General features: G+C 39.8%; 1 protein-coding gene across 1 annotated transcript in view; it reads left to right on the top strand.

Annotated features, from left to right (window-relative positions):
* Positions 1-22,974, top strand: part of FNDC3B (fibronectin type III domain containing 3B) — a 2,611,550-nt gene that overhangs the window by 1,910,291 nt on the left and 678,285 nt on the right. Inside the window, exon 20 of the mRNA XM_044070236.1 lies at positions 8,901-9,006. Within this exon, the coding sequence (XP_043926171.1) occupies positions 8,901-9,006 (106 nt within the window). The remainder of the gene's footprint in view (positions 1-8,900; positions 9,007-22,974) is intronic.

Below are 22,974 nucleotides of genomic sequence, written 5' to 3'. Positions count from 1 at the left end.
ATTATTATGTTGTATTTTTGTTTACATTTAAAGAGTTCCTGATGTAATCCATCGAGAGATCTTTTAGTTGGTAGAAGTCCCACACCATACATTGTTTAATTGTAGGATAGTTATCTAGATTAACCATGGAATTAGCTAGTTTTATGTTGGAATTACAATGTATAGGTTGTAGGAATGTGATTGTATCTTTGAATTGTAGTTGTATTGGTACCTTCTTAAAAATTCCACTGTTATTAACAGTAATTGGGTGGATTTTAAGTAACTTGAGTGTTTCTTGGTCTAAGAAGGGTATGGATTTAGGATTGACTGTATTCGTGTTTATATTTTGATAGAATAGTTTTATCCACAGTGAGTGTCACTCTTTATCTACTGGATCGTAATTTACAATTTGGATAATATGGCTAGCACCAATGATTTCATAGTATAGTTGGAAGTTAGGGAGGCCCAATCCCCATTTTTTCTTTAGGGAGCGTTAGTTTTTGATAGCTGATTCTATTACTTTTTGGATGCCATATGAATTTTGCTATCCCTATTTTAATCTTGTTGAAGAAACTTATTGGAATTTTAGTAAAGGTAGCATTCAGTTGATATAGGTTTTTATGTTTACTGTTAATGTAACATTATCTTATTACACATACTGCTGTCTTGTAACTTTGGTATCACCCTATAAGAAATGTACATTTTCATTAGTTGTTTATTGGTATTTGTTAACCCATAGTGGTAAAATGGTCAGAGCTCAGTTGGACCGATGGCCCAGGGAAAAACTGCCGACACACATGTATAGCATGAACAGTTGCAAGCAGTAACATATTACAATCACAAATGACAGACAACTTTAATTAAGTTCTATAACAAATTAACAATGATGATGGCATGCAAGTCTAAAAAGAGAGAGGCAGGCTCAGAGGATACATACATTAATGTAGCAGGTGAATTACATCATGCCATGTGAGAGTATGGGTTTGTAGAAATGCCTGATTGTGAACTTATAAGTTATTTTTTTGCCAAATTGTGATTTATGAAGAAGATGAATGCAGTCAAGGAGCCATAGAGGATCCTTAATGGGTTGTTCCACATTAATTTCTGGCCCTCCAAAGTGTAAGTTTGGTGTTGTTAGTAAGTAAGGACTCAAGCCCAGAACTACCCTTTACCTTGATGGATGGTGAAGGAACTGGAGGTTGACCATCACTCACATCCTGAGGAGTTTACTCAGGCACTCTTTGCCACTCAGCCACTAGTTGATTGGTTACTGCCTGGGAATGGCCAGACTACTCATGGGAGGCAGTACCTTGAAACATTTGCTCATGGATTGTTAATACTGAGGGCCAGGAACTCCCCTCCTGGGATGACCTACAAATCCTTTTGAAAAAGGAACAGCCAGGACTGATATCTCAAGGATTAGACCTTAAGCAAATGCTTGGCATCTGGTAGGAACTTGAGTAATGCGTGCAGAACTGCATTATTAGGAAGTGCATTCAGAAGTCTGGTTTGGGCCTGGCGCAGGCCTCTTTCTAGCATTTAATTCCATTTGTCAGCTGATAATGAGACATCATCTAGTGTGCATTGGTCACACTCTTGCCTTCATGCAGAACCTTGGATTATCTTACTAGCCCTTCTGGTAGTGGAGAGTGTAGAACTGTCTCAAACACTGTAAGGGTTCAGAGGACCCTGAGGCCATTATTTCAAAGATAATGACACCATCATTCAGAGAAGCCCTAAGGCTTATGAGAAACAATTTAGTTTCACTTGGAGGCCTCCTTTCATCCTTTTAGAAATGCTTTGCTGAGTCTCTAGGAAAAGGTTTTGAAGAGCCCTCTGTTGTTCCCTGTAGCAATGAAGTTAAAGATGCTGCCTGACAAACTTGGATTAAATCTAATTTTACCTCTTTGGCCTTAAGCAAGCTGGATGTCGTATACAAGCCCCTAACAGAAGGGGTACAGCATTTAAGCAAACATCCTAATGCCAGCTCCAGTGTGATCTCTTCAATCTGGTATAGGGCCCAGAGACCACAGCCCTTTGCCATCCTACTGCCTAACAAGGAGTATCAGGATTTGGATGAGTGTAGTAGGAGTGTAGTAAGATACTTTACACCTGTGTACCAAAGAATAACAAATGAATAATCACCTGGTCCAAATGATAAAACCACAAAGAACACTACAGGAGCATTCAAACACAGAAAATTTATTAATGAATTAACAATTGTTTTCCTTTTAATGAAGAACCTCTTCAGAATACATGCAACACACCACCTGCAGTTTAAATACTTTACTGTGAAGTAAAACATATTGTGATTGGTTAATTCCTTAACTGGTCTGCTTTAATTTTTAAAACAGGTGACCAAGATACATGATTATCTAGTCCTGGAGAAACATGTGCATTCAGGAGGGCTTGCCAGTATAATTCTCTGTACAGGCACTTTTTCGCCCAAACCACCCCCTCCCCAGGCTTTTATTGTCCTTCTCTAAAATAGGGAATAAAAAACTTTTTTTAACTCATATTCCAGAGAATGCTTATGCAGAGTGTTAGCATTTTCTATTTTTCTAGTACAAAAAAGATGTTCATGTAATTTGTTTTCTTACAATCTGCGGTATTTTGCCATTGTAAAATTCTGAACACTTTGAACTCAGAGCAATGTAAATTGCACCCCTGGTGCTACAGCTACATTTCCCCAGACATGATAAGACTTTATGAAAGCCATGCACAGTCAGATTGGGTCCAACCTGAATATTATGACAAGAAGCGCATGAACCGCACTTAGCCATGTAACCATTAATGACACCGTTGTCATGTTCATTCTCAATAATTCCTTTCAAATTGTACATGGACTTATAACTAAACCTGGACACAGACCCCAATTTACGGAACCTCAGAATGAATATTATGAAAAGCATCCCAATTCCTCTGAATTATGCCCCTCAGCTCAGAGGTATCTATAGTGTGGTGCAAAACCATTGTTTTGTCAAAGTATTTGTTCACCCTCTTTAAACCAACAACAGTAGGTTTTAATAGGATGGGTGTGTACCTACTCCCTCTTCCATCTGTCACCAAACTTATCACTTCTGAAAGAAAGTCAAGAGGGTGATTCCTAGCAAGAGACATTTGTTTGAAAATGTCACACAGTTGCAGGAACATTTGCTCATTTACCACCATCTTGTGCAGTCTGATAAGCTGCCCTTTGATGATACTTTTCTCCTGTCTCAGTGTATGAGTACTGTTCAAGTACAGGTAGTTGATGGAAAAAGAGGATTTCCCACAAATGTCAGAATCAAAGTGCCCAGAAACAATGTTCTTACACAAACTGACATAAAAAACACACATACACAGAATCACCAGTGAAAGTGAATTCAAGAAAGTCAGTAGATACCTTGAAGGTGCCCACAAAATTTATTTAACGTATCTGGATCACTTTGCCAAATGAAAAATATATTATCCAGGAATCTTACATAAGTTATCAAGCACCCTTCGTATAAATGTTCCAACTGATATAATACAGTATTAGCAAACATGGGATCATGTGATGCTCCCATTACCGCTCCTGAGATCTCTCTGAAGTACTCACCTTCTAGTGTAAAAAAGTTGCATCTCAACACTAATTCCATCAAAATACATAAAGTGTTAGCTGCAACGTCACTCAACCCAGTGTGAGATGTAGTAAATGCTCTTAAGTACTCAAAGTCCTGTAAAAAAATCCTTGAAGTCATTCATTACTAGAATATTATGCCATTCACCATTCACACCCTGGAGCTTGTCCACAAATCCCATGAATCCTTCAAGATACTGGGAAAGTTGTCAAAAAAGGTTTCAGTGTACTGTCAATGAAAATAGCCTGGGGTTCAGCCTTTGATCTCCCAGTAGCAAAATTAGGTCATAATGGAGGGTTGTAAATATCTTTATGTATTTTATTAATGCCAAAGATCAGAAGGATATTAGGTTTGGAAACATGCAAGAAATTGTAATCCTAGGTAGAAATGGCCCCTTTCATGAGGCAGTCATTCAAGGTGAAGTCAGTCACCCTGTATGCTTGGTGAATTTCATTAATGGATATACAACCTAATATGCTGAACCATCCATTATTGTGTTAGGTTTTGTTGTTTTTCTTTCTGCTTTTCCCGGTTAGGGGTCGCCACAGCGGAACTCCGGTCAGCTAATGATTGGCAGTTGATTTTTATGGTGCCGAGGTGCCAGCCCGATGCCCAACCTTCAACAAAGGCACGCCCATTCATGCATGTCTTTTGAACATCACTCGACCATGGGGAGGACATGCAGACTCCACACAGAAGGCACTCCAGCCGAGAATCGAACGGGAGAATCTCTTGCTGTGAGGCGACAACGCTACCGCTTCACCACCGCGGCTTACCCATTATTGTGTTAGGTAATTTACCTAAATAGTCCACATTTTCACAAGTACAACCCCCCACCCTTGTCAGGTTTCATAACCCCAACTTCTTTGTTGTAAGACAGTTCCCATAAAGCCTTATGCTCGCACTGTGTAAGGTTAAATCTCTTACACTTAAGGGTTTTCTGGACTAATTTCCTAAGGTCCTGTATACAAAAACAAGGAAAAGTGTTGATGCAAGGTTTGGTTCCAAGTCAAAGATTGATGTAATCTGGTAGTCCTCACCACCCCCTCTGAGGAAACATTAAACTGAAATTCAGTTTCTTTAAAAAATCCTTCAATTCAATAACAGTGTCAACAAAATTCAAACAAGGTATATAAGTAAAGCCTTTCTTAAAAAGACTAACAGGCACATCAGTGATGTCAACACTACTAAAACTGAAAACATGAAAATCTGAAAAAATAAAATTCTCTTTTTGGGTGACCCAAGTCAGGTGTAAAGTGAACCCCTGGCAATGATTTCTTCTTAGCTGGACATTTCCTTTTAACTTTTTATGTTTACACCTGATTTGGTTTGGCTGCTTAAGCAATCCTTAAAGGAGTGTTGCTTCCCTCACCTCCTTTGAAGAGCCTTTCCTTTTGTTGGGACTTGAAGTACATGGTTCACAGATTTGCCTAGCCATTGCTTGAGCCTGCGGCCTCAGTTGCATTGAAGTTTGTTTCTTTAAAATTGTTTTTTCTAGTGACTCTTATGACTGTGCATCGACTGCTGGCTGTAGGCCATTACATAGGAGACAGTATCTGGACATTTACCAAGACAGGATGCCCCTCAGGATGAATCCATCTCCTGTTTTCTGTACAGCAACAGATATCAGGAGAGACAAGGCCCTTCAAACTCTAGATTATGTGCAGCAACAGCTGAGATGTTACCAGGAAGAGGTGAATAAATTGGAATTTATTTATTTACTTGTCTATCTATCTGTATATCTATCTGACTTTCTGTCCATCTTTGTTTACTGGGAATGTCCAACTGGGATAAAACCCTTTTTCAGTGGAAGCCCTGGGAGAAAAGCTCCACATTTAACACCTATATATATAAAAGTTGGGTTACATTCAGAATTTCGAAGTCCAAAACTTCGAATCTCATATGATCGAAGATGTTATGTTCTAAGTTTTAAAACTTCGAAAGCCTGAATGGAGATCAACATACAGCACGGTCCGGGAGATTTGCCTTGTCCTCGCTGTAGTGTGATCTCGGAGTTGGTATATTTAAGTTGTGGAGGGGGTGCAGGGGGGCGTGCTACGCTTGTTTTTTATGTGTTTAGTGGTGTTTCGGGGAAGGGTTCACAATTTCGAGATTCCAAGATCTCGAGATTCTGAACTCGATGTTCTGAAACTCGAGATTTTGAAATTTAGAAGTGAACTCATAAATGTTGTATGATATGAGAAGGAATATGAAATATAGGTAAGTATACATACATGAGAGAAAAAGCTTTATGATCGCTTACATAAACATCATTTAGAAACAGAGCATGTACTGTATATAACTTGCGTATGTAATGTTGAAAATTCATTAGAAATAGGCACAGCAAAAGAGATATAACATTAATTAATGTAATATTAAATGAGATTTTAGCAATTAAAATAATGAAAAGGTGAGGCAGCTTAACTATGGAAATATTAGAAAGGAGTAAGGTGGTTGATAATGTAATATGTTATGATATGTTGGTAGCAGAGCAACTATGAAAGTATTGGTACATTTAAGATCAGGAAGTAAAGTATTTAGGAAAGTGAGAATGGTTGGGGCTACGTGGGCTGTTATAAGGAGTCTTAGTTTTGGATTGGTAAGGAGAGAGAGAGTGGTGAATCTGTGACTGGGGGCAGTGAGATAGTGGTTAATCTAATTAGAGAGAAGAAGAGATTGAGTCTTGTCAGTTAGAGCGCCTGTGATTGATATAATTTCTGTAAAGTTATATCTAGAAAGTTTATTTTAAATAATAATAATAATAATAATAATAATAATAATAGTAATAGCAAAAGTAAATTTAGGAAGAATGACCATTCATTCATCTCCTTCCCGCTATGGAGGAGTTGTGAAGCAGACATTTTCCAAGTGGTTTGAAGCTGCATTGTTTTTTGTCTTGCAGTAACTACCACATGGGGAATGGTGTAATCATAATCCATACCACTAGAACAGTGGCTGCCTCCACTGTGTGGTTCAGGAATGTATCCATTGCAGATCTCTATGCTACAACCTCTTAAACCTTTGACCTTTGATGCACATCTTCACCAACGTTACTGTTTCAACTGTGGCCCTGTGAGTAGGGCATCTTTTGTGAAAGCAATGCTGCAGGACCCTGCTTTCTGACCTCTGTAGTTGTGTGGTCCTCCAGCTTCTTCCAGACTGGTATTTATTGCATAGGATTCAGTCCAAACAAGAATCTGTCAAGGGTTACTGTAACACTCACCGCTGTCACTTTTCAGTGCAACAGATAGATTCATACTGTATTAGTCGATTTATTAGAGCCCTGCCTTGGTGAGTCAGGAATGCCATCCCTCTGTACCCCTGCTTATGACTGTCTCCAATACCAGCCCTCACTTTTGGGATATTCTGTAATGGAGGTTAATAGCATGAATGTCAAACATTCATTGTTATGTTTTAAGTTGTAGGAATGTTTTACCTAGTGGCATGTGGGTGGAATGATGGCTTCGGCTGCCATGCACAATTACGTAGCTAATGCATCTTGTTATACAATTTATCAGTAAAGTCACAAAGACCTGTCTTAACATGCGACTTCTATGTTTTTTGCTGAATGGTGATTGGTGGAGAAGATGAATAAAAGCAAGGACACATTAAACAGGACCCTGTTTAGATCATCTGAAATGGTATTGGTATATCTGCTGTGTACTAAAAATACTTTTAGTATATGGATGGCAAGAATACCCTTGTTGTTTATCATTTAACTATTTCACTTACATAATTAGCTTTTGATAAGAAGTGCATAATTTTTAATTCCATTCTATCTACCAGTATATTTTATTAATATAGTTTCTTAAAGGGTTTTCCTTATGGAAGAAAGGTTGGATCAAGCCAAGGTGTATCCTAATTTCTAAGCAAGCAGAAATTATGTTCTGCATTTGAAATGTTTCTTTATTTTTGATATGAGGACTGTTTAGAGTATATATGCTATGTAATAAAGACTTCTCTGATAATATCACTGTACTCCATATGAAAAAGCAGTTGGAAAATGTAATCATATCTAGATACAATCAGAATTTGAGCCCAGTATCTTAATCTGAAAGCATCTTTTAACTGTTTCCTTTTTGTCTCCATACCTGCTGACAATTAAATGTTTCTCCATGTATCTTAAGAACATTCAGCCTACTGTACAGGCAATTCCCAGTACAGAGGTAAGAGCTAATGATAGGGACCACCATCCAGGCAGCCATGGAGGTGATCTGTATCTTTGCTGGCAGGCAGTGAGATAAATTCTGTTAAGGCCCTGACATTAACCCTGATGAATAAGATGAGCAGCCATTTGATTGCAGGGTGTTCTACAATGTCCCCTTGCTTGTGCATGGTTTCACCCTTAATCTATGAGGACTGCCATCACCACCTTGGGAATACTGAGCCCATGGCCTTGGTGCTTGCCATGTTGGTGCTGTGCAAGCCAGTGCTTCCTTGGTAGAAAGTGGCTAGTCAGAACCATCTGTTCCTCCTCACAGGATGGATAGCCAATGCAGCCATTCACACCTATCGTCCATGGCCCATCTCTTCCAGTGCCTGAAGCACTAGTCAAATTCATTTTGCATGGTCATAGGCAGGTTTTCCTTCTCCATGCAACTGAGCTGGGTGCTCTCCTGCCTTGGTAACTGAGCTCTGTACTTTAAAACTGGATGTTAATGCTATTATAATTCCATTTAAAAACGCTTTGGGTAGTATTCTTTTTTGTCTAGAGTGAGGACTGACTGTTTTTTGATGAACTACTACTTTGACTATCGCCATTATGATATCATATGCACCGGAATGTTTTAATTGGCTTATTTTTCTTCTCCTATTCCTAGACTGGCGGAGGGTTTGTTGACATCATTTTTCCAAAGTTAACATTCTGTAAGGATAAGTACTGCAGGCAGTGCCAGGTTAATGTCAACATTATTTCTGAAATGCAGCAGACTTGAGGGTTGCAAATTTGTCATGTACTGCGAATTGTTAATGTAAGGAACTTTAGAATGAAGTGACGCCATTTGGAAGCAGAAAGATGTTGCTGCATGAATTGTAAAGCACCACGTCTTCTGTCACATGAAAATGTAGCTGTAATGTCATGTAACTTAAATTATCATAGTGCATTCATAAAGTGACAATAAGAAACATTTATATTTCTGGTTACCAGTGTTTGATTGCAGCATGTGGAGTAGAATGCGCTAGTCGGATATAATAATCTAATTTCTTAGACAAATGATACAAATATAATATGCCATTTCTAACTACTGTGCCAGTATATTGCTTTGTTCAAACAGGCTTATTGTATGCTCTTCTAATGACATCATCACTATATTTTTGTAGTGTTCAGAAAGTCTGCTTGTTCGCACACAGTATATTGCCCCTGGTCAGTGTCTACCTCCACGGATTGTGGGTAAAGTGAAGCACAAAGAAGTACGATTACAGTGGGGTAAGCAAACTGCATAGATTTACGGAGTTGTTTAGGTTTTAAGCTACTGTCATATAAGTCATTTCATGGGCTGCTAATGTCGCTACTTGGAAGTCAGAGTAAGGTTATTTTATTTTTCTAGTGATGAATGCTCCAGATTGTTTTTTGTTGAAAAAAAAAAAGAGAGAAGGAAACCCAACAGCAGCTGTTTCTGCTATTTTCTGATAGCTTATCTTTGTTATTGTTTTTTGGTGCTCTGAGGTCATAAATAAATTATTTTTCCTGTGCAGTTTCGGTCACTTTTATTCAGTGTGTTTAGTGTTACTCAAGCCACTCACATATAGAAAATGTTTCTTGTGAATATAATATTTCAACTGATCATCTATAAAGTCAGAGTTAATAACAAGGAAAAGTAGACATGTACAGTATGTGCTGCAGGTAAAGTGAACCCAGTCAGTTAAAAAAGAAATGTAATTACATTTCTGTAAACATTAAGTACAGAGTGTAAGGCCTCAGTTCTCTCAGGCTACAACAACAAAGCCAGAAAAGGATATTAAGACTAAAGGCAGTGTTTTCAGATATTAAAGAGTTGATATTACTGCGTGTACTGGAAAGAAGAAAATGACAGTTGTTACAAGAGGGACAGAGCTGAAAACAAGCACAGCAGGAGGAGGATAAAAGTGTGTAAAGAAAGCCATGTCTCATTCTGGATGTGGCTGTAACCCAAACTGGATCAGTGCAGTTTAGCTTTTGGCATATGGATTTCAAATCCAACACGTTAAAGATCTCTCTTGTAACTTGTGTGTATGGAGTGGGTAGAGTACATTTTGCAGGCAGTCTGCAATCATCTACTACTGTTTTCTGTTAGAATGACAACTAGCAGTCTCTCAAGAGAGAGGGCTCTGAATATTGCTGTAGTAAGGTTTTGGGCATAGGGCCACAGCAGTTAGTGATTTGCCTCTCCTCCCCTATGCCTGGTTTAAATTCTGGTCTCCAGATGTTGCCTTGATGGAATAATATCATCTTGTCGATCTTTACACACTTTTTCGGCTGGCACGAGTTTCCCTCCCACATTCCAGACATCTAGCTAGATTGAATGGCTGCACTAAACTGTCACTACATTTCTTCTAAGGACTTTTGCTAACCATGTGACTCCTGTAAATGAGCCATTGATTCAGTGAACAGGTAATAAAAGAAATTAAATAAGTAGAATACTAAATTTAAAACCTTTGTGAAGTTGCTGGGTGTACGCAGTTGTGTTGTTAAATGCTATCTTCCTCCTCCTCCACCTGATTCTGTCCCTTCCTAGCCGTAGACCTATCTCACCATAATCCACCATGGCTTGTTCACACCATCCCAAAGCTGAGTCTGGTACCCCAGAAATAATGCATTATAGCTCATCCACATATAGGGAAGATTATTTCATGGTTCTTAACCCAGTGATTTATGTCACTTTCCCTGTCCTGTAGGTGCCATGGAATATTTATAACCCTGAGACAAAGTATGAATTATTCTGAAATAAGTACTAGTTACAGTCTAAATCAGAATTGCTGGTTCCTGGCCCATCTTCTAGTGTAACTTTGTTTCTGCCTTTAAATTTCATAAAGGGAGGTGTGCATTCCTTTAAGAATACAGCACCCACATTTGTCAATCGAAATGTATTCGCATTTGCTTGCTTCAAACTTAAGTGCAGCATTGCTGAAGAAGGCTATGGTCTAAGTGTTCTTTCCCCATCTATCACTGCTGTGGATGAAAAACAGTTGTCAGCATTCCAGATTACTGCCCAGTCACGACAGTGAACACCTGGGTTTCCTGTAAGTGGCATCTATCCTTTCCAGAACATATATCACAGTAACCAGCTGTTGTACCTGCAGACCAGTTCTTAATGTTTAAGAATACCGTAAGAAAGCAAACATTTTGGAAAGAGCTTCAGACCTGATTCAGGGAATGTGGACATCCTTACATGACTAATTTCAAGCAAGTGCAGAACTGGTCAAAAAGTACACTGGTTGCAGAAGGAGGGATGATTTTTTTCATGAGGTACTGTGACCTCAGAGTCGACTATATAAGTAAAATTAGTTTATGGGGTGAATTTGCCTGTATGAGGGTGTGGAAGGCTTTGCCCCCAGCATAAGAGCTAAGTGAAGTCAAAATTCTGCTTTTTCTGCACAGAATTGAGTTCAGTGTAGAACCAGTATATTACAGCAATTATTACAATCACAGGGGAAACCCCAGGTATTAGTTAATTACAATCAAAATGTAGGTAAAGAAATTGTTCAGAAAGGTTTTATTTTAGAGTATAAGAACTACAAAATTTTTAACTATAGTGTGGTACCTGTTACTTTAGGTCATTTTGAATTATTTTGTAAAGGTTTTAAATTTATTCCTGTAAGGAAAGCAAGTACTGCCAAAGCCCTTGTAGACATGAAATTGTTTTTAAGAAAGAAAAATTTGGCTTTTTTTCAGGTTTTGACAATACATCTACACAACCACTTTTTAAGAAAAAAAGCACTTTCAACCCCCCCTTGCACCCACAGCTTAAGAATTTGGAGTTAATATTGGAAAGGGAGATTAGAAATACTATTAATACCCATAGAGTTAATTCTAACCTATACAAAAATGAGAAGTTATTATTGAATGAACTGATGAACAACAAAGCTGTGAGAATTATGCAACCCGACAAAGGGGGTGGAACTGTGCTTATGGACTACATTTTGTATGAATCAAAAATGAAATATATGTTTTCCAATGATATTAAATATTCTAAGTCATCTTTGAACGAAGTCAATATAGCTTATTCTAAAATCAATCTTCTTTTAAATGATTTGTTGTTAGAAGGATCTATTGATTTAGATATTTATAATTTTTTGTTCAATAAACATCCAAGGACACCATCAGTATTTGGCATTCCAAAGGTCCACAAGGACCCCGTGGATCCCCCTTTAAGACTTATTGTTTCCTCCGAGGGTTCTATTACTGCCTCTTTAGCAAAATATGTGGATGTTAAGTTGAAAACACTCTCAAGTGAGGGAGTTACTGTTTTAAAGGATTCCTGGGACTTTCTTAGGCAGGTAAAACCTGAATTATTTCATCCTAATATACTTTTTATAACCTTGGACATTGTTGACCTGTTTGGTTCTATTCCTCATGAAATTGGTTTATTATGGCTTGAGGAAAGTATGAGAGACAGTGGAAAATTTAGTTCGTAGGACTTTACGACATGTTTGTTATTAATGGAAATAGTTCTTAAGAACAATTTTATGTTCTTTGAGGGGGAATTTTACAAGCAAGACAGAGGGGTTGCTATGGGGGCAAAATGTGCCCCCCACTTATGCAAATATAGTCTTGTCTAGGTGGGAAAAATTATTTGTTACTGATTCAGAGTTTTCCAATTGTTGGTGTTTTTACAAACGCTTTCTTGATGATATTTGTATTTTCTGGAATGATTCACAAGAAAGATTTTTTGAATTTCTTTCCTATTTGAAAGGTACCACAGAATTTTTGGACTTTACCTACCATTGTGATACTCAACAACTAATTTATTTAGATATTTCTTTAATTAAATTAGACCATTCCTTTTCTTCCAAAGTCAGTAGAAAAGGAACTTTTTCCAACTCATATCTCCACTTCAACAGTGGGCATCCGTTCTTTCAAAAAAAGAACATACTTAAAGGACAGTTAGTTAGAATAAGTTGTATGACTTCTGAAGATACTGAATTTTTAAAGGAATGTGACTTTGTTACCCAAATGTTCAGAGACCGGTTACCCTGAAAATCTGATTTGTGAAATTAGTAAAGAAGTTATTGAAGGTAGGAAAGAGAGATTTGCCCCTATTTTGGGGCAGGATGAAGGATCTAACTCTTGTTACAATTCTAATACTTCCACTAAAAATTGGGATGAGACTTATGTTATGGATTTTACAGGTGATTCAGGGTACATTAAACAAACTGTCTCTAGAGAATGGGAATGTTTTAAACAAATATCAGAACTCAAACAAATACATAGTCAACCCTTAAAATTTACTTATAGAAGGGATACTAACTTTAAGAAGTTATTTGAATTTGGAGGTGGTTCAAGGGTTCAAGATACATCTAAAAGATTGGGGACATTTAAATGTGGTTCATGTTCCCAATGTTCACACATTATTAATGCTTCTAGCATTTATATCCCTAGTAGGAATAAACACATTAAAAGCTATTCTTTTTCTAATTGTAATACCAACGGTGTGGTTTATTTAGCTCTTTGCTCAATTTGTGGATCATTTTATGTTGGCAAAACGGAGAGAAAGCTTAAATTAAGAATATATGAACACTTTTATGAAATCAGTAAACACAATATGAATAATGCACTTTTTAAACACACTTTAACTTGCCCACAAGCCTCCTTTGTTTTTTTCGTAATTGAAATGGTGGCTAAGGAAATTAGGGGGGGTATGTGGGAGACTAAACTTGAATACAGAGAGTTATTATGGCAAATTATATTGGAAGCTAATAGAAACCCCGGTTTAAATGACATGATATCTATCCTTCCAGTTTTAAAATTAAGGAGTGCCAAACTATAAACCTCCACTAGAGGATAGTATAGGACTACAAAATGTTTAAAAGGACCATTTAAATTCCTTTTAATTAACCATTTATTTTTTATGTGTAGTAAATAGATTTTTTATGTGTATTAAATAGATTTTATACCATATATTTTTCTTTTGATAAATACTTTAGTATTTAAATATACATTTGTATAATATACAATACACAATGTATTGGTGTTGAAGTGACAAGGAAAGTATATTTGAAAAACTTTTAATGAATTTGTATTTAATTGAATCGTCGATTTAATTGCTATGAATTCATTGGTGCACTCATTTCAACTGATGTATTTAATTGTAATGTTACCTAGGCTTGGTGTTTTGCTATCTGATGAAGATTTTCGAAAACGTACTTTCTGTGTGTAAAGCGTTAGTACCATTGTTCTTGTGTGTTCAGTGCTTTTGGAACATTAAACTATTCAATTTGGCTGCAGTCTCGGTCTGGACCCTCATTTGGTTCTCAATTGCGAATGTTTTCATTTGGTTTTGGTGTTCTTTTTGTTCGCTTTCCATCTCTGAGGTTTGGTAACCAGCTGTTGTACCTGCAGACCAGTTCTTAATGTTTAAGAATACCGTAAGAAAGCAAACATTTTGGAAAGAGCTTCAGACCTGATTCAGGGAATGTGGACATCCTTACATGACTAATTTCAAGCAAGTGCAGAACTGGTCAAAAAGTACACTGGTTGCAGAAGGAGGGATGATTTTTTTCATGAGGTACTGTGACCTCAGAGTCGACTATATAAGTAAAATTAGTTTATGGGGTGAATTTGCCTGTATGAGGGTGTGGAAGGCTTTGCCCCCAGCAGAAGAGCTAAGTGAAGTCAAAATTCTGCTTTTTCTGCACAGAAGTAGAGTTCAGTGTAGATGTCACCTCACAAATGTCCTCGAACCTGATGCAGTTTCATTTTGCAGCACATACATAATTGTAAAATGCTTTATTGATTATTTTGTACATGTACTGTATCTTCATTACTAGAGTTCTTATAATTATTGATGTAAATTTGTTTGGACAAAACATATTCGTAAGGGAATGCTGGTAGTTGCACTGGGTGCCTTTTATTTATTTTTGATGTCAGTAGCAAAATTTAAGAAACTGGTAACCTATCAGCATAACCCCAGGAATGGCTTTATTCCTAATACTGGCCTTTTGCTGTTAAATTTTGCTGCACCTTTTAAAACTTGCAGTAAAATATCCCAGGTTAAGACAGAAGGATAGGAGGTCTTCATATCTGCCTCCTTACCCAATTAACAGATAACTACCTTTGGATCTAGGACGTTTGATCGAATGAACAAACGTCCGGATCCATAATCACCGAACACACTTTAACGAAAACACTTTAACCGAAAAAGCGCTTTCGTTAAAATGTGTCACTAAAAAAAAAAAAAAAAAAAACACTACATTTACTTTTTTGCAGCACCCCCCTACTTTAATATTCTCCCTCCGAGACCTCACTACAATGGGGAAAAGGGAATTTTCCCTTCTCCGCACCGTAGTATGGCCTCGACAACAGCATACTTACACGAAAGTGCTTCTTCGGTGAAAAGCACTTTCCCGTAAGTATGCTCGCGCTTAATAGATTTGGATGTTTGATCATTCGATCAAACGTCCGGGATCCATATGTATATATATATATGTATGTATATATATATATATATATATATATATATATATATATATGTGTGTGTGTGTATCGTCATCATCATCAGCCCCCTTTTTCTCATTTTTTCTACATGGGGGCAGGGTATCATGTTAATTGTCGCCAACTCTCTCGATTCAGTGCCACACTCCTGCCTTCTTCAAAATTCATGCCTGACTGTCTCAGATCTTCTTTCACACAATCCATCCACCTCTTTGCTGGACGTCCTCGCTTCCTCTTACATTGTTCCTGTCTGTCCCAAATCTTCCTCACCAGATTGTCTTATGCTTTTCTGCACGTGTCTGTACCACTGTAATCTGTTCTCTTTGATCTTTTCTACAATTGGAGCTACTTTGGCTTCTGCTCTTATGTCCTCATTTCTTCGTCTGTCCCACAGTGTGCATCCTACCACCCTTCTCATGTGCTTCATTTCCATCACCTCTAGCTTCTTCAACTGTTCTACCTTTACTGCCCAGTTTTCTGTACCATAGAGTAGTACTGGTTACACCACTGTCTTGTACACCTTACTTTTCATCTTCTTTGGCAGACTTCTGTCACAGACTACACATGGCACTCTATGCCATTTGGCTGCAGCCCCTCTGATTCTAGCTTTGACCTCTTCATTCAGACTTCCCTTCTCCTCAGCCACCCCTCCCAGTTACTTGAAGCTGTTTATCTGTTCCACTATCTTCCCCTCTATCTCTTTTCTCAGCTTCTTCTGATTTCCACAATTTGCTGCCATTACCACCATCTTATCTGTGCTTACTTTCATCCCATGTACCTTGAGTTTTGCATTCCATTCTTCTATACTTTGCCGAAGTTCTTGCACAGAGTCTGCCTGTAATGCCACATCGTCTGCATGCAGCAACTTTGTTGACCTGTGTGGTGATGTAATCCATCACGAGTATAAACAGCAGTGGGCTCAGAGCTGAGCCCTGGTTTACCCCCACTCCCACTGGGAACCCGTCTGTGAGGCTGAACACTGTTCGTACTTGAGTCATTGGGTCCTTGTACATAGCCTGCACTAATTTTACCAATGTTTCTGGGACTTCAAACCACCACAGTACTGCCCAGATCAGCTTTCTTGGGACCTTGTCATATACTTTCCCCAAGTCTAGGAATGCCCAGTTGGACTCTGTCCTCATCTCTAACATTTTCTCAAGTATCTGTCTCACTGCAAACATCAGGTCAATTGTATTACATCCTGATCTGAATCCGAACTGCTCATCTCCCATCTTACATTCCACTACTCTGCGTATCTGTTTATCAATCACCCTCTCCAGAACTTTAATGCAATGTACCACTGTAACAGGTACAAGCATGCAAAATCTGAAGGTAATGCTACTCAGTGCTAGAAGTCTAAACCTCAAAATGCTATCTCTCGAGGCACTCCTAAAAATGGAGAACATTGATATCTGTGCAGTAACTGAGATCTGGTTCAAGGCTCCAGAGAGCACCCCTGCAATACCAAGCTACAACTCTTACCACACTTTTTGGCCACCAAACCAGGACCGAAACACTAAAGGTGGAGGAGTGTCCATATTCACCAAGGATATTCACAACACCAGGCTAGCTGCCCAACACAATGCGTCTGAAATTCTCCATTTGCAAGTGACACTAGGTAAGACTGAAATCCAAATTGTAGCTTGCTACAGATCCCTCACCATGCCCCAAGATTTTCACTACATCTTTCTAAACATACTGGAAAATATTAAGATACAACCAAACACCCAAATACTGGGTGATTTCAACTACCCTACCATTAGCTGGGAAAACTACTCATGTACCAACACCTTTGCCCTATGGTTCTTGGAATTCATAAATTCCCATGCCCTGGATCAACTAGCGGCACCAATATCCTAGACCTGGTCATTACCAACATGGGAAATCAATGCTCCACACCTATGGTCACCCCCTCATTGGTCAGGTCTGACCATAAGCTAATCACCCTTGACATCCACATCCCACCCCCCACCCCCCAGTAAGGAAACCTCCGTAAAAAACTTCCCCAAAGCCAGCTTCATGCTACTCAAGTCAGAAGTGACAAACTTCATGACACCCATGCAGATGGGAACTGAAAGTTCGACTGCTGAATCCTACACTAAGGCACTGTATGAGCACATCCATTCGTGCATGAATCATGCCATCCCCAATAGAACCAAGACACTCTCCTCCAAAAAAAGGAAGCCAATCTGGTGGTCCCTTGCCGTAAACAAACTTTACAACAAAAGGAAGAAACTGTTGCATAAAAGAGGAAAATCCCAGGATGCAAAAAACTCCCTTACCAGCCTCAGTAAGAAGTTGATATCCCTCATAAAATCCTCCAAAGCTAGTTACGAAAATAAAATTGACAAAGATTCCAAAGACAGCCACAAGGCATTCTATAGCTATGTCAAGAATCTAAATGGCAATGCTCAGATCTGCTGTGAGCTGCAACAGAATGGCATTAACTATACTGATCCCAAGGATATTGCCAGTATCCTGGGAGATCGATTCAGTGCAAACGTCACCCCCACTCACCCCCTAAAGGTCCCATCTCAATACCAAAAGATTGCCAAATTCCAGTAATAACAGCCACACAGGTAAAAAACACACTCTCCAAAGCTAAGAATACAACATCCATGGGACCAGATGACATTGCAGGCTGTGTACTACATGAACTACAAAATGAACTGTCACCTCACCTAAGTTTCATGTTTAATCATAGCCTCACTTCAGGCTTCATGCCCACTGAGTGGTGCACAGCTACAGTTATCCCACTCCACAAGGGGGGATCCACCTTGGATCCCGGGAACTACTGCCCCATCAGTCTGACGAGCCTGATCTGCAAGACCATAGAACGTATTTTCATGGAACTTATAAACAAAGACATTGGCAACCTTTAAACACTGGACCCCACGCTGTTTTGGTTCGCGTCTCCTGAACATGATTGACTTCTTTGAATCAGTCTCCAGAGCCGTGGACAAGGGTAAGGTGGTCTACACAGCCTATCTGGACCTCGCCAATGCCTTTAACACCATCCCCCACTCTGGAATCATAAATAAACTTACTAAGCTGGGCATAAATCCCTATGTCACTCAATGGGTTGCCAACTGGCTTACTGACAGAACCCACACTGTAAAAGTAGCCGACTCCAAATCCAGCTCCAGACAAGTGACAAGTGGAGTACCTCAGGGTTCAGTCCTGGGACCGCTCTTGTTTGGCATCTACTTCTCTGAAGTACAGGCCAACACTAAGGGACTCTGGCTAACAAAGTTCACAGATGACTGCAAACTGGGAGCCATTATTGAATTCCCAGATGATGTGGATATTCTACAAAAGGGCCTTACAGAAACAGATTCTTGGTGCCAGAGCCATGGGCTCAAGCTCAATGCCAAGAAATGTATAGTTATCCCCTTTGGGAAAAAACATGTACCCATGAATTACCACATAGGTGGCAGTACACTAAACACCAAAAGTATGATAAGGGGCTTAGGGACACAGGTGGACAATGGTCTCACCTTCGATAACCACGTCACCACAACAGTCAGGAAATCCTTCTGTGTAGCACACCTCATCACTAAGGGCTTTTTATCCAGAAAAAGGAGGCCATTGTCCTACTGTACTCATCCCTCATTAGACCCATTATAGAATACAGTTCCCCATTTGGTATGTACCTCTCAGGACATCTGCAACTGGAAAGGCTGCAGAAATACCTCACTAAAGGAATCACAGGCCTAAAGCAGATGCCCTATGCTGACCATCTAAAAAAACTCCACCTATACTCTGTCACATATCGTCTACTCAGAGGTGATCCCTGCTTAACATTCAAACCTAGAGCTGTTAGACATGCTACACTTAAAGAAATCCCAATCCCTCAGAGACACATGTTCCAGGTATCTAAACCTTGTCATCACAATGAACAAAATATGTTGTAGGGGATAGGTTCCTGACCCAGCGACTCCCCAGACTCTGGAATAGACTGCCCATACATGTCAAGCAGAGCACCTCTTCAGCCCTCTTCAAAAGGAACCTTGATGATTGGATGGGAGATATGAAATTCACCCTGGGGATCACATCAGTTGCCCTGCTAGACAGGGGTCCAGGGAAGTAAATACTGTGGGAAGAAATAGCCAGGAAATTTTTATGGTTAGGTTTGTACAGGCCTAGGGCTATTAGCCTAGTACCAACCTATGAACCTATGTGATAGGAGTTTGATGCCTCTGTGATATCTCCTTTGTTCTTGTACACTGGCATGAGTATGCTTATTCTCCAGTCATCTGGAATACACCTTTCTCTCCACACTGCAGTGAGTACCCTCAGGAGCCATTCCTCCCCTATCTCACCCACCATCTTTGTCATGTCTGCTGTAACCTCATCTGAGCTTGCTGCTTTCCCTGACTTCATTTTGCTTAGTGCTGTTCTTACTTCTTCTAGGGTGGGCTCCTCTTCTTCACTCATCATAGGCTGTTTCTGGGGCAGTATAACTTCTATGTTTTTTTTTTCATTCAGAAGATGCTGCCTTTGATGTCCTGTGGACTGGTGAGCAGGTTGTTGCTGGCATCCCTTATGAAAGGTGTCTGACTATCTTCTTTATCTTTCTGTCTTTGCCTTGCAACCTGATATAGTTTCTTTGTGCCACTTACTGAGTCACTTTCCAGAAGTTGGTAGAGTGCCTCCAATGCCCTATTCTTTGCTATTGCAACTTCTTTCTTAGCTTCTTTGTTAGCCAACCAGTAGTCTTTCCTAGCCTGGTTGGTCTTTTCTGTCTCCCACTTCTTCCTGCATGCCTTCTTTTTTTTGATGACTTCTTGGACTTCTGCATTCCACCACCAGCTTTCCTTATGTACCTTATTTCCATACCTGGCTCAGCCACATATCTTTTCTGTAGTCCTACTGTTCTTAGGCACTGCCATTCTTGCTTAACTCCACCTATTTCCTGCTCTTCTTGGGGTGCTAGAGCCCTGAGTAATTCCTTGAACTGCTGTACATTTTTTCCAGTCAACTTCCAAGTCTTCAGCCTGGTCTCTGTTGACCTTAGAGCCTTCTCTGACCACTGCTTGCAGCTGATTTTGGCAACTAGTGGTTTATGCTGTGGGCCAACTGTTTCAATGGGGATGACTTTGCAATCATGGATTCTGCCCCAGTGCATTTTCCTTAATAGGAGGAAGTCTACCTGAGTTGCATCTTGGCTACTCTTGTATGTAATCTTGTGACTGTCTCTTTCTGAACCATGTGTTGGCTACTATTAAGCCATTTGCCAGACAGAAGTCTAGAATGGCTTCTCCTTCTTTATTCATGTTGCTCCACCCATGTGGACCAAGGCAGTCTTCATATCCTGTTCTGTCTGTCCGGATATGTGCATTTAAGTCACCCATTATCAACACCAATTCATGTTGTCCTGCTTTATCTAGTAGGTCCTGCAGCTGCTGTCTGAATGCATTATTTTCCTCATTATCACATGTGGGGCCTACCCTGAGATTATGAATACTACCCTATCGTTACACTGGAGTCTGACTGCCATGAGCCTCTCATCAATTCTGATGATATCCCTCACTGCCTTCTGAAGCCTCTCTCTCACCACAATTCCTACACCATTTCTAGCATGTCCCCCTCCTGAGTAGCAGAGTCTGGATCCCAAGCTAAGTGGCTTTGCTGCACTGCCCTTCCATCTTATCTCTTGGATACATAGGATGTCCAGCCTCCTCCGTACCATCATGTCTTCCACTTCCAAGCTGCGTCCTGTTAGTGAACCTACATTAAGCATAGCAATTTTCAGTTCATGTTTGGCAGGTTGGTTGGTTTTACATCCAGCTTTGGCTCAACAGAGCTATCCCAGATAACCCAGGCTGGACAACTAGATACCGGCCAGCCAGTAGCTTATTGACCCAGGGCTGCTGGGCTTTATGGCGGGCACACACTGGCCAATAGAAACGCATATGCTCCTCCCACCTTTAGCATGGGGCCTTGGCATAGGTCAGAGTAGGCCAGGTCCTCAACCCACTTATTACTGGTAACTACCCATGCCCAGTTTGGCAACATTGGTCAACATGACCAAATCACCTAGAGCCATATTTTACACCGTTGAGTAGCTAGCCCTGCCATGGCACACAGTCTGTGATCCATGTTCTCCTGTCTTAAGGATACTACACACCACAGTAGATGCCCAAAGCAGTTTGTTTGTATAACTCTTTCCCCTACAGGGCACCATGTAGTGTCTGTGGTGCTACCCACAGCTGCATTCTTTGGTGAGTTTGAGATGGAAATACTCAGCACATGGGAGGAACCCTACAGAGACACAGGGAGAACATGCAAACTCCAAACAGGGATTGGTTGGATGTCAGGATCGAACTTTGTACCTTGTGCATGGGAGGTGAAGACCTTAACCATTATACCAACTGGTCTCTCTGGTTTGATGGTATACTGTGTACTATATTTAATACTGGTGTATTCAACAAAATGCGGTCAGCTTGAGCAGGCATGCATTAATTAAAGAAGAGTCCTATTGTCATTGCTGATGGTAGTCTGTCAAAAGACACACGAAGCAAATGGCTGCCTCTGTGTAAGTCATTTAAAGGAAACTAGCATAATGATCACCTGGAAGAGAACCATAGATTAAATATGCTTGCTTGATTTTATACAAATGGCTAATTTTTGCTACTTCCATTTATGAATGTGCTCCTCAGTCATTGCATGGCAAATGACTGTTAGTAGCCTTGACTTTTAGTACAGGTCATTAATCCCCTCTTAATGGATGGTACTTAGTTTTATGTGTGTGTGTGTGTGTGTGTGTGTGTGTGTGTGTGTGTGTGTGTGTGTGTGTGTGTGTGTGTGTGTGTGTGTGTGTGTGTGTGTGTGTGTGTGTGTGTGTGTGTGTGTGTGTGTGTGTGTGTGTGTGTGTGTGTGTGCAACAGCTGTGGCTGTTGAGTGAGGAACTCAGTTGTATTTATTTGGACTTTGCCTAGTGTGTTCCCAACAGGGAGAGCTAAGAACTGAATGGCTGAACTCATTCTACATCTGACTTTCAAAAAAGGAAAGCCAGACTGGCAAATCTGACAGGCTTGCCTGGACAGAAGAAAAGCTGAAAATCCTGTTCCTAGTGATTATGATAGAGGTCCAGAATTCCATTACATTCATGTACTGAAGTTTCAGATGACAAGGATAATATTCCAGTTGTTGGTACAGTTACCAAGTATAATGAATCTTTGTTATGGCTGAATCTTAAGTTTTCTCTGAGGTGTTTGTTGTTTTCTAAGGTCTGTTATACAACAGCATTTGAAATACATCTGTGGTGGTACAGCAGTAGCGTTGTTGCCTCACAGCAAGAGGTTCTCCCGTTCGATTCTCGGCTGGAGTGTGGGGAGTGCCTTCTGTGTGGAGTCTGCATGTCCTCCCCATGGTTGGGTGGGCGTTCGAAAGACATGCGTAAAAGGGCGTGCCTTCATTGAAAGTTGAATGTCGAGCTGGCACTTCGGCGTTTGTCAAAATTTACTGCCAATCATTAGCGGACCGGAGTTCCGCTGTGGCGACCCCTAACCGGGAAAAGCCGAAAGACAACAACAGCAACATACAACAGCATTTGAAAGGTTTAAATAGTATATTGTGTATTACTAGGAGTTGTGTGAGTGAGTATGTATTTTAGTTCTAGCCAGTCTAGTTTTTTTGAGGGATATACATTTGTGTTTGTCTGTTTATTGTTTTTTTATTGCGGTTTGTTGTAATTTATTAAGATGGGCTGATTGGGCTAGGCAGTAAAATGGTTTGGGTACTATCTGTGTGAATATGGTC

Source organism: Protopterus annectens, chromosome 4.part1 (genome assembly GCF_019279795.1).
Source record: "Protopterus annectens isolate FY-2018-M chromosome 4.part1, PAN1.0, whole genome shotgun sequence".
NCBI classification, from domain to species: Eukaryota; Metazoa; Chordata; order Ceratodontiformes; family Protopteridae; genus Protopterus; species Protopterus annectens.
The sequence above is the reverse complement of the archived record's forward strand: the minus strand, read 5'-3'. Positions and strand labels throughout refer to the sequence as shown.